Source organism: Meleagris gallopavo, chromosome 3 (genome assembly GCF_000146605.3).
Source record: "Meleagris gallopavo isolate NT-WF06-2002-E0010 breed Aviagen turkey brand Nicholas breeding stock chromosome 3, Turkey_5.1, whole genome shotgun sequence".
In the NCBI taxonomy this organism is placed as follows: Eukaryota; Metazoa; Chordata; class Aves; order Galliformes; family Phasianidae; genus Meleagris; species Meleagris gallopavo.
In genome coordinates, this window is record NC_015013.2 from 47,546,425 (window position 1) to 47,558,910 (window position 12,486).

General features: G+C 37.8%; 1 protein-coding gene across 9 annotated transcripts in view; it reads left to right on the plus strand.

Annotated features, from left to right (window-relative positions):
* Positions 1–12,486, plus strand: part of GREB1L (GREB1 like retinoic acid receptor coactivator) — a 127,939-nt gene that overhangs the window by 87,149 nt on the left and 28,304 nt on the right. For all 9 annotated transcript variants that reach the window (XR_004159239.1, XM_010708816.3, XM_010708820.3 and 6 more), the window contains 8 exons: positions 204–341; positions 670–789; positions 2,387–2,524; positions 4,284–4,469; positions 8,540–8,866; positions 9,699–9,827; positions 10,372–10,506; positions 11,738–11,935. Coding sequence is in view for 8 of the 9 variants with exons in the window: in XM_010708816.3 (XP_010707118.1) it covers positions 204–341; positions 670–789; positions 2,387–2,524; positions 4,284–4,469; positions 8,540–8,866; positions 9,699–9,827; positions 10,372–10,506; positions 11,738–11,935 (1,371 nt within the window). In the remaining variant the exon portion in view is untranslated. The remainder of the gene's footprint in view (positions 1–203; positions 342–669; positions 790–2,386; positions 2,525–4,283; positions 4,470–8,539; positions 8,867–9,698; positions 9,828–10,371; positions 10,507–11,737; positions 11,936–12,486) is intronic.

Here is a 12,486-nt window from a genome sequence, read left to right on the forward strand (position 1 = left end):
TTTTTCTGCCTAGAAATGCAGATATCTTGTTTCAATGTTAAGATTTTGAAGCCTGTGTACAAATTATCCTCCGCTAAGTACTCTCCATGCTTTCAGTCAGGCATCTTGCCATATTCTTTTGTGTGTGCATGCTGCCGTATTATTTTGTTTGTTTGTTTTCAAGATTGTCTCAAGCCACACACTCTGTATTTTATTATACTCAGCTCCTCTTTCACTGCATGCCACTGATGGTACTAATGGAAACACTAATGGAGGAAGAAATAATGTATTGAGTTCTACGGTCTCTCGGCCAATGCCTCACTCAACCTCTCCTAGCCCTGCCTGTGCAGCTGGAGACCAAGGTAAAGAAAACTCTGCTCTGTGTTTTGTTTTTTTTTAAGCTGCAATGGCTATTGGACCTGAAATTCAGGATTTGGGTTTTCTTCCCATCATACTGTTTCTGCAGTTCAGTCTTTAGATCCATTTGTTTTCTGGTGATGAAAGCACTGTAGTTTTTAACAGAGACGGTAGGGTTTGTCACATCGTAGTCTGGCTTCGTGTAAGTCTAGGTGTAAACCTGAGAAGCTCTGTAGTGTGAAACAGCTCAACACTATTGTGAAATGGAAATGTAGGCTGGAGTCAGGTCATTCAAAAATGGAGTTTAAAATTAGTTTTTGCTTTTCTTCACAGCGTCAATGTCCAATTCTGGACCACCAAAGAAACGTCATCGGGGATGGTCTCCTGGATCCCCAGTACCTCCTCCTGGTTTAGTGGTACCTGTTCCTACGATTCGACCCTCAACTAGAACAGGTAAAACTTGAATGACAGAGATTTCATTTGCAAAAAGCTGTACTCAGGCAGACCAGCAGCCCTTTACTGCTTCACTTAAGGATTGCACAGAAAATATCACTGAGCTTGCTGTTATTAATTAAAGACGACGTGGAGAGTTTTTCAGATGTCCCAGAAAAGCACACAGTTATTTGGTCTTTGTTTCCATAATCAAAGATGGGACAGTGGGAAAGCAAAACTCTTGATCCTTCAAGAGGGAGAAAAAAGGAAGATGAGAGTTACAAGGATCTAATGTTACCTAACTTCCCCAAATGTAAATCAGTTCTTCTGAAATTGTGCAGGTGTATGAATACCTGAATATATTTGAAGGCTTTCCATTAGCCTTCTGCTTGAATATGATGTCTCCATCTAGTGTGTCATTCTGCTGAAACAGCACACTCGGTTCCTGTACAGGAAAGATGTATTTATGGAATTTTGGCCTGACGTAGGATGCTGATATCCCCATTTTGGGTTAGAAGAAGTCTGTGAGACCAAAAGGCCTATGTGTGAAAAAACTCTAGGAGAAACATATAATATCACAATATGAAATAGGATTAAGCATATTCATGTGTGAGTCATCATCAATACACATCAGTTCTACTTCGCACATGACTACTAATAAAATTGTTTACTGTTTAAGGACTTCACAGTTGCGGGAGTCAGAATAGTTTGTAAAGAGGAATATGCAATTACTGATCTCTCTGTAGAGTGGGAGAATAAACACATAAGGAAAGGAAAAAAGCCCGAAACATTTGTTGTCATGTACAACCTATTTTTAATTCTGCTATGGAAGATTCGGTTGAGAGACATTTTGGAATTTATTTTCAGAGGTATTTATCATGGGAAGAAGGTTACATAGTAGAAAGGGCCATTTGAGCAGTTCTGCCTACTTGAGGACCTCCAGTCAGTCACAGCTATTTTCACAGCTAAAGCATATGCACGCATACATTCATTCATGCTGCCTGTGGTGTTTTTCTGCAGATAGCATTGTTTGAAAAATCTGTTACAAACAACCAAAAGAAGCCTGAGAAACTTCTGAAGCAGGCCTCACACCGAAAGCTGATAACACATGACAGAATTTTGCACTTTGTTTCTTTTTACATGTGAAAGCTACTTTTGCACCTTCATGCATGAAGCCTAATTCTTATCCTTCTAACAGCTGCTTAAGGACATCTTGGAGATTTTGGCTTCTATTTTCTTGTTTATATATGTTCTAGGTCCTAAGTCAGACCAGTTGCTTCCCTTTTACTGAAAGATATTATTGAGATGGCCGCTGCCTTAGAGATGGCCTCTTGGCTTAGTACTTGGCTTTGTTTGAAGATGCATATTCAAACCTGTGTTTTCCTCCCTCATTCCCACCAACAATACAGTGGCCAGAAAAGTTTTATTTTAGGGGTGGGGCTACAGAAGGATATAGCTTCTTAATTTAAATTACTTAAAGCTGTAGCAGGAAATGCAGAGGCCTTTTGAATTTTATTACAGTTTGTGATCTGCAGTTATTTTTTTTTATTTGTTCATATGGCCAAATCACAGTATGAGCCTTTTAGTAATGGAAGCTTCTCTTTTCTTTATTTTATAGAGCCTCTTTTGTCAGTCCCAGTTCCTCAATCCATGTTAACTGGAATTTTACAGCCTCAACCCATCCCAGCGGGGGAGACTGTAATTGTTCCTGAAAACCTGCTGAATAACTCGGGAGTCAGACCAGTGATTCTGATAGGTACGTTTTACACTGTGGAGTCAAATGCTGCATTTTGAACAAATACATGTTTCCCTAGGAGAAAAGTGTTGCTTTCTTTTTTAGTTTCTTTTTGTTGCTTCTTGCATTCAGTACAGTATGTAGTCTTTCTATCATGGATAGTTTGATTTAGTTGCTCAACATTTCAAATTTGAAGTTAGATTTCTGAGAGAACCTTATTTGCAAGCAGGTCATGACCTCTGGCCAAGCTGAAATTTTGTACAAATGACATTTTTGTAAAATCCAAGAATAGAAATATTTCCATATAATGGAAATAGCTTTCCAGTGTAAACAACTTATAAAACAAGAAAGTATTTCCTGCAACTTTTATAGTCTAGATCTCAAAACCCAAGAATTCCACACGAAAACCAGAAAATTGATGTGATCTTACTGATCCAAAGTGAACTGTACTTTTTGTCTTCTATAGTCTATGATTACGGTAGGCAATTGAGATAACAGATCAGACTTTTAAAATTGTTTAGCTATATGAGTACATTGTTATGCCTTAGAAAGATACTGCTTTTACTGCAAAATGTGACTCATAATGTGAATATTCTTCTCAAGCTGAACAATATAGACATAAAATATAACAGAGAGAAGTTGGCCAGGTCTGTGAAAATTTTGAGGATAGATTTTATTTTTAATTCTCCAGATCTCTTTCCAGTCCAGCACAGTACAGATCCTTATATAAAGTAGCTTCAGTGTTAAAAGAAAATGCCTGTCTGTGTAATCCATGGGATAGTTTATCATTCATGAAGAAATGGAGAAGTTCTCAGAGTCCTCACCTGCACAGATAATTTTAATATGCATAATTTCAAAAGCACTAACAGGTCTATCTACACCACTAAAACCATCAAGGTTAGGGTTACACTTCTTTTGGTTTGTCTTGTTTTCTAGAAGCATATTCTAAAGCTCTAGTGTGGTGTTTTAATGTTTTCAGAGAAACATTTCATTATTAAAGATGAGGTTGTCTACAGTTATCAGATTAAGTGCAAATTGAATGCAGCCCTTAGGCTCTTGGAGAGTTGCCAATGGAGTCCTCAGCGAGGCTAAATGTTAGTGTCCCTGAGAAACAGGGTTCTATTAATAGAACAGAACCAGATGTACCCAAATGGATGGGTTTGGCAATATCTGTGCAGAAATTTTTTTGAAAGGAAAACATTCTCAAGGAAAAGAATAGAGCCTGTTCTCCTCCTCTGCTTTACCTGACAGAACACCATGTTTATTTGTTGATACTTTTTTAATTGTTTATGAAAACAGAAAGAAAACATGGAAGAAAAGTGAAATTAATCAAGACAATATGGCAACAGCTGAATCAATTCTACTGATACTGATGCTGCTTTTGTAACATTAAGATCAATATTCTTTTGCGTCCATTGATTTTTGGGTTTTCTGCACTCTGTATTATGGAGAATGTGTAAAAGGTCAGGGTAAGACCCAAGCAGATAATGTTCTCATTTGTATTTGAATAAAAATAATTATCCTAATATGGCGTTGTCCATAGTTTTTGCAAATCTGTGTGATCCTTCATTGTTTAAAAAAAAAAAAAAAAAAAGTTAAAGGAACAGTGGCCTATCTCATTTGTTTTGTTAGTAATTATAATGTCAATAACAGTCACTGATGCACTATATGTGGCAAGGTAACATGTAGGAGAAATTTGGAAATGTATACATTGTACATGATTTCATGTAGTGACATATTTTGCGAATTTCCGGTTTTTGTTTTGTTTCTTTTATGAAAGGTTATGGCACTTTACCTTATTTCTATGGCAATGTGGGTGATATTGTTGTAAGTCCCTTGCTGGTGAATTGCTATAAGATTCCACAGCTGGAAAACAAGGATTTGGAGCTCCTGAGTTTGACCAGCAGTCAGCTGCTAAGCGTGGAGAACATGATACTTTTAACTATTCAATATCTTGTCCAACTAGGTAAGCAGTATGTCCTAAGTACTTCAGTTTTTATTTTTTACTGCCCTTTTTCTCGTCACCCTCTTTATTATATCTGCTTCAATTTTCTGACTATTTTTCTGTGCCTGGAAGAAGTAGGTGGCTCCATCTAGTGTGTGTGTGTGTATTCACTACTTCGAATATCAGATTGAATAAGAGAATTTTAGGGCTGATACTGCTTCTGCACTCCATATGGGGATTGACCAGGTCACCTTTGTGAAAACTGATCCTCCTTTGCAATGCAGATAACTCATTTGCTTAGGGTATCAAACCATCAGTTACCACAGCTCTTTCTAAGGACACTTGGTCTGTTTTATTTAGTTTTGTAACAAATGCTAGCAGATGTGTGATGGTCATCATTGTTTTGGTGACAGCACCGTTTACATGAAAACCACATTTGTTATTCAGATGAAGGCAAGTTGTTAAAAGAATATCTCATTCATGTAAATGTATTTGAAATGGATCCTTTGCAAATTTGAAAGCAAAGCAGGTTTTCTTTCTCTTATTACAGGTCCAGACATTTTTCCCTGCCTTAGATAAAAATATAGTAGTGTCAACAGTAAGGTTTTAGAAGTCAAAGAAATGATGCAGGACATCTTTAAGAAGCTTCTCACAGCAGTTTCTGTCTTAACTTCTGTGTTTGAAGATGCTATTTATCATAGAGGAGTGTGAAGTGACTTTTGTGAAGCTCACACTCCTTTTCCTGTACTAGATTCCTGTTAAAGCATCTGTAATACATAATGGTGTGAAATGTGCAGACATTTCAAAAGGAGTGCAACTGGTGATAACCCTGTAATTTGGGAAATAAATGTGCTCTGTGTCAGTTTAACCCGTGTATTCTTATGCTCTGCTGTTCTCTGTTGATGCAGTACTGTTACAGACAGGAAGAAGGCCATCTTCTGTGTTGTAATGCCCTAAGTGACCTGTTTGCTTTATTTATCATTCTCTGCTGAGAAATACTCTTAATAGCCCATTGTATGCCAGGCTGGAACAGACAAAGTGTTTCTTTACAGGGTGAATGTATTTTTCTTGCTTTCTTTGACTGGACTTACATTTATTACTTGAGGTTTTTTAACCTCACCAGAAAGTTTGTAGAATTTTCATTTTAAAACCAGCTGCTTCACACAGTTTTGGATTGATAGAGGCAGCTTGCAAACTTCCTTCAGAGAGACATGTAGCCTGCTGATACAGCACTTCTGGTTAGAAATATTTTTTTATTGAAACCTATGGAATCAGTGAACTTCATTCCATAAGTAAATCCTGCCTTAGGAGATGTTTTGTCTGTCCTTGCTACAGTCTGGAGCTGAGCTGAGCTATGTCTAGTAAGCACTATGCCTTCATAATAAAGAAATTCCTTTGTTAGCAGGTGTTGAGTTGGCTAGGTGCGCAAAGCTGAGCAGTTTTCTACTGGGCCTTATGTGGAGATGGGCATTGGCACTGTGAGATGAAAGAACCTAATGAGGGAAAAGTTAGAAACGTTCTGAAGAGCGTGGGGATCAAAACATGGCACTGGTTTTGATCCTGCTGCAAACTAAAAACTGTTGGAGTCCTAACAGTTGCACTGAACTGTAGGCTTCATCCAATTTGTAAAATCAAAGCAGATTAAAGATGATTGGAGGGCAACCATGTCCCAAGTTTTTGATGGGGACAAAAGACAAATTGCACACACGAATAGTTCCTTCATGTGAGCCTCTTTCTTGAGAAAGTTCTAAAAAGCTATTATTTCTTCTAGAGTGTATTACAAGAGCGTATGATAAGGGCAAAGATGAAAAGACAGAAGAATAACATATCCTGAGCCTTGCCTAATTTTTTCATATCTCGTTGATCGTGTAAATTATTTGTGCATAAAGCTGTATAGGAGTGCAGATCATACGTACATTATTTATGAAAGTTCTCCTTTTTGGTAATATATATATATTGCCAAAACTATATACATATGCTGTGTGTGTGTGTGAGAATTTGTTTCAGACTCCCTGTGAAACCATGGCAGCATTATTAATAGTAATAAAATGCTGTTAAATTTTCTGCAACCAAGGGAATGATCTCACAGCAGTGTTACAAATTAGTGTAAAGTAAGCACATCTCTAATTCTGTAGTTTTGAATCTACTATGAAGGCAATTCACAGTTAAAGCTATGATTGCAAGCCATAATGTTGCTGTAAATAAATTCTGCTGACTGATGAATGAATGACATAAAATGATGAGGAAATGTATTTGATTTCAGTGACGTTTATTGTCTGTTTACTTTACTTCATCATATGCGACTCTAAGGTCTCTATTTTGAATTTTCAACTGGAGATTTCTGGACTATCTGACCAGTCTAGATTTATAAAATCCTTCCTTCTCAGTTGAATCGCTTTGACTGTGCTCTTGCTCAGTGCAAGAACAAGCCTCTGTATTCTGTGAAAGGGTATGCAGACATCCACACCTCACGAGGTTATCCTGGCAATGCCCCCAGCCTTACATGGCTGGAGGACTATCTGGGGTACACAGTGAAGTATGTGTTCCCAGAACTGGATGGCACGGAACTTAAAGAAGATGCTTTTGAAAGCGTAACTACTTTAATAAGGTCTTTCTCAGATGTGAATTGTATATGGTATTATTCCTTAGTAGTTTCAATTTCAAAAGTCAAGATGATCCTTTGAGAACTCGCTTCTGTAGAGAGGCTTTCAATTTTTCCTTTTAGTTTAGAACATCTTTTTTGTTATGGCCGAGATGTAGATGGAGTTTTTTCTGCGGAAAGCTGTTTATTTGTCTATCAACTAATATTTCCTTTGCTACTTTGAGATTTTCAAAGATGCTTCCTTAAGAAGGAAAATACTTTTTTCCAAAAAAATGAGAATTATAATGAGAGAGTTATGTCCGTCTGTACTCTGTAGACCATAGTGTCCATGTGTTAAATGAGGGTCATCAGAACTTTTCAGTGTGCAGAAAAAAATGAAGACAGGTTTGAATTCAGAAGTCTGTAGTTACTTTAGCATGCTATGGTAGGTAATTGGTTGGTGACATTCTCCATATTTACTTCTCAAAAAGGCAAAGTGACAACAGGCAGCAATATTTACATACCATGTACTTGTGTTATTCACCCATTCCCTGCCCTGCCTCTGTCACAACCTTTGTTTTCTTTTTTTCACTACTCAATTTGTTTCTTGTATTTGGCCCTGAGAGAAAACATACAAACAAAAAAACAGCATTTCACATGTTGCTGGTATTTATGCCCCCCTTTTTGTCACAGAAAAGCAAGCTGCTGAGGTGTAAAGCTCTGTCTGCTTTTGCACTGACATGGGACCTAGGCGATTTAAAGTATGGTTACTTTTTGCTCTGCTTTCATGAATATTTGTAATCTGTTCCTGGGTATTTCTGGCTGTAAGATAATTAGTGAGCAAAATGTTATTGAAAGCTGAGTGACTGATACTGAGATAGGATGACTTCTGTTTTCCAGTAGAAGTTTACAATATAATTTACAAGCTCTGAGAAATGTAGATGTAAAGTTGTATGTACATATGCTGCTTAAATTTATGAGCTTGAAAATTTGCTATATTAAATTATAAAAGAAGAGGTTATGTAAATTCATTTGCGTCCAAGTTTAGTTTACTGGTATGAAAAGTGAGGAAAACCGACATGAAGACCAGTGACAGGTTTTGTCATACTGCATGGCTGTGATTAGACTGCAAGGATTTGCATTTTCTGCTGTAAAGACATACAGAGGGCAGTGTGATTAATCCTTCTGTTTCAGGCACTTGCTTCCCCTTCCCCTTGTTTGGGCCACCATTTTCTGAGGGTAGAAAAGCTAGGAATAAAATGGAATACCTTGTTGACAGAATAAAATAAAGGGACGGTAGGAGAGAAAGTACAGAGGGAGAAGGGGGATTCTGATGTGAGAAAGCAAGAATATGTCATGCAGGTAGATATCCACTGTGTAGAGAGAAGGTTTTTACATTTAAAAATACTGTGAAGGAACTTCTCATATTGAGACAGACGAGAGTTTATTTCTGGTTCCTTAACATTTTGACATGAGGTGCTGTTCTTCTATTTGTTTGTTTTTGATGTAGGTCCTGACCAGATACCCCTGAGGGAAGAATTTGAGCAGATCATGCTGAAAGCTATGCAGGAGTTCACTCTGAGGGAGCGATCCTTGCAGATGAGTGCACAGTGCATCTCTGTGTCACCAGCTCAACTCCCCTGGCTCGCTAGGTTAATTGCCAGCGTGTCTCGGGACCTCGTGCACGTGGTAGTTACCCAGAACTCTCTGGCAGAGGGCATCTCAGAGACATTGAGGACTCTCAATGAAATGAAACATCAGCAAAAGCTACCAGATTATGTAGTTGCCATTTGTGCATCAAAGATAAGAGGAAATGAATTCTGTGTAGTAGTCCTGGGTAAGTACAGTTGCAGTACACTGAATGCATTTTCCCAAGACATTGTTCCAGCTTTCAAAAACGTTCTTTTTATTCACCTTTGTGTAGTTATACTGTGATGTGACAGTTCACTGTTCCTCCATCAAGACTTGGTGCACTGGTATCCATAGGAACCTAGAAAAACTACTGTACGATAGTGGTTACTACTCCTTGAGAGGCCTGAAACTTTATTATATTTGAGGCAACCTTACAAAATATCTTGGAGTGACCCAGTGGCAAATTAGTGTCTTTCTCTCTTTCATGTAACAGCTGTGCCATCTTACATGGCAGTATCGGATTGACCACAGTTTTCTGCAGATCACTGTAAAACATGATATTATTTTACCCTTATTTTACCCTCTTTACCATGTTGATTTTTAGATTCCTCATTCATGATTGGCTCTAACATCTGTGTGCGCATGTGTGTGTCTGGCTCGGAGTGAATTTTGACTTGTCTTCTCTCCTTAGTAAGCTGATAAATTATAATGGTTTTTTTTTTGTTTTGTTTTTTTTAATTTCCCACACTAAGGATAATTACTTTTTCATTTTTAGCCAAAATCCTACATTCCATCCAAGGTACAAACATTTATTTTGCATATTATTTATTACCCAAGGTACGAACTTATGGGCAACAGCTGGCAAAGGATATACTATACGTATATCCAATAGTTCTGTCACTGTCGCAATTGTTTTGAGACTTGTCTCCCAGTCAGTGGAGGTCCATCACTGAAGATCTACATGCCTCTTAACTCTAGAACAAAAATATCGTGTGGATGGTGCACTGTATTATAGATGAATCTTACTTTTTTTCCAGGTCAGTATCAATCTAGAGCACTTGCAGAAAGCATGCTGACCAGCAGTGAGTTTTTGAAAGAGATCAGTTATGAACTCATCACGGGGAAAGTTAGTTTCCTGGCATCACACTTCAAAAATACCTCTCTGGGTGAGTGATCATAAGAAACAGAAGTTCCAGTGAAGGCAGTGATCGTGTAATTTCTTTAGGGTTGATGTTCAGCAGCTAATGCATGCATGCACGAAGATAGCTCTCCCTTCTCCATTGAGAGGCATTACTTTTTTCTCTTCACTGAATGAGTCTAAAGAAGTGCTCATCTTATCCTTCATCTGTGTACTGAGAATTACTCATCCTTTGACAAAATGTTTTTAACACTGTTGGTACTGCTAAATGTGATAGGTATGAGTGCTCTTGTGTTTTTAGAATTGGCTTGAAGCTGTTTTATAGTTTGTGTTTCTTTGTAATCATCAGATGTCACCATTAGCATAAAGGCACGGAACTGGGATTAGTCAGCTGTGACTTCTTTTTCTTGGAATTGATTTAACTAGCAAAATCTCCTTTCCTCTCTTCCCTTTATTTCCAGCTTCTCTTCACAGATTTTACATCAGCTGTGTGCGAACATGTGTATGTCATTTTCTACATCATTTGTCTTAAAGTGCTTCCAGATAATTTAGTGTTGTTAATTCTTAACTAGGTGATGATTTGGATAAGCTGCTAGAGAAGATGCTACAGCAGAGAGGGGAAAGTGTCATTATTCCTTTTAATGGAGATGTGAGTGAGTGTGTGTCATCTCAGGAGGCAATTGCCATGGTATCTACACAAGAACCAGGTAATGTTTTTACATGCAAGATGTGAAATAAGTGAGTAGGTTTTAAATGTCAAAATGCTTATGCCTTAGAAGAGTCTGAAGGCTGCAGTCACTGTGCCAACCTTCAAATACTAATACTGCCAGCTGGATGTAGAAATAAAGCAGTCTCTTGGACAGAAAATCTTAGTCATAACCTTCAGTAGTGTTTACCACCCTGTGTTTGATAATTCCAAAGTCAAAATATATGATCTTCTGATCATATTCTGATGTGGTGAATACTATTTACTATTAGTAATCTGCAAGTTGCAAAATTTCAAGGCTATTGAAACTTGGATTGTTAGGCATAGAAAATACCGAAATATAGGAACATGCTTTTTCTTTTAGGCATATATCTGAGCTTTCATATTTCCTATAGAAAAGTCCATTCCCCCAGTTCTATGCAGCTAGTACTATATTGACCTTTATGAAGTTCAAATTAATTTGACTAACATCCTGTTAAAAATGAAAAAACTCTAAACAAATTCAAAAAAATAAAAAGCTCCCCACTTCAGTAATCTACTCCTTAATTGTTTTGCTTGCCTTCCATTTGCAGTATATGTTAATATCAGACAGTGTACAGACGTATACAAACGTATGGCTATCTCAGTGCTACTTTAGAGTGAGTGAGGCTCGAGCAATCAGAGTAGAGCTGATATATGAATGAACTCCCCAGCTGCCCTGCTAGAATGTTTTTGGCAGAATTATCAACTTGGGCTCAATTTCCTCAGATTAAGAGGTGTGGTGGTTCTCTTGCCACAGTGCCCTGAGTACAGCAACCTCAGCACCCGTGGATGGTTCTCTTGGCAGGAGGGAGTAAGGGAAGCTTCTGAAAGAGAACTGCAAGCTTCAGGAAAAAGATGAGGGATATATAGATATCTCTAATATATGCATACTATGTATGTGTTGGTTCATTTACCAGACTGCGTGTTACTTTGTTGGCAATGAGGTTTCCTAGGGCTTACCCTTAAAAACCCTCAAAAGGCATTTTAAGAGTGGGAGTGCTGTACTCAAGGTCATTTGACAGATAATCAAGTTTTGATCAAAAAAGAGAAAGTTGATGTTTGTGATCTGTGTTAGAGTTTATTCTGGTGAGTTATTCTTTTTTCTTGATGATAGAGAATACATTATTTGGTTGGTCATGTTTACTGGGGGGGTGGGAAAGTAAACATGTTTCTTGTGTTCTGATTTCTTTTTCCAAACAAACACACTCTAGATTTGGATGTTGATACCTTCCAAATTTACCAGCCACAGCTTACAGTTGCCAGAAAGCTCTTGTCCCAGGTTTGTGCTATAGCAGACAGTGGCAATCAGACCCTGGACCTAGGCCACTTCAGCAAAGTAGACTTCATTGTTATAGTTCCTCGTTCGGAAGTCCTGGTGCAGCAGACCCTGCAGCGGATCCGACAGTCAGGTAAAGGGGAGGGGAGGGAAAAGAAACTGTTAATTCAGAGCGAAGTATGTGCGTGCTATTAGGTCATATTTGATATAAATGCAAAAATAAGCTACACTAGCATGTATTTTGCACACCCTGTATTAGCTCCTTTAGTTGGTATTATTGATGAATTCAAAATATATTCCTTTCTCAGACTAGACTCAAACTGTATCACGTAAGCAAAAAAGAAATTCTTTCAGAAATGAGGAATGTATGACTTAAAGTAATATTCAGCTGTCAAGAGAAAAAGGAGATGGATGACTGCAGTTGTTCAGATCTTTTATCACCTATAATTGGTAATGCAGTTCATTCTAGGTACACATTTGTTCATATACTCTTGTGTACTGAACACAGGGATAGGTGCAGGAAACTCTTAGATAAGTAAATGAGTGGGCAGTGCACTCACATTAGTGGACAATAATTACTAGTTCAAACGGTGAGTTATGTCAGGCTCTTTATCTGCACATACCTGATACCAAATGCTTAAAGAACAAGAAGTCTTTAGGAGGCATATGATAGAGTACATCTCT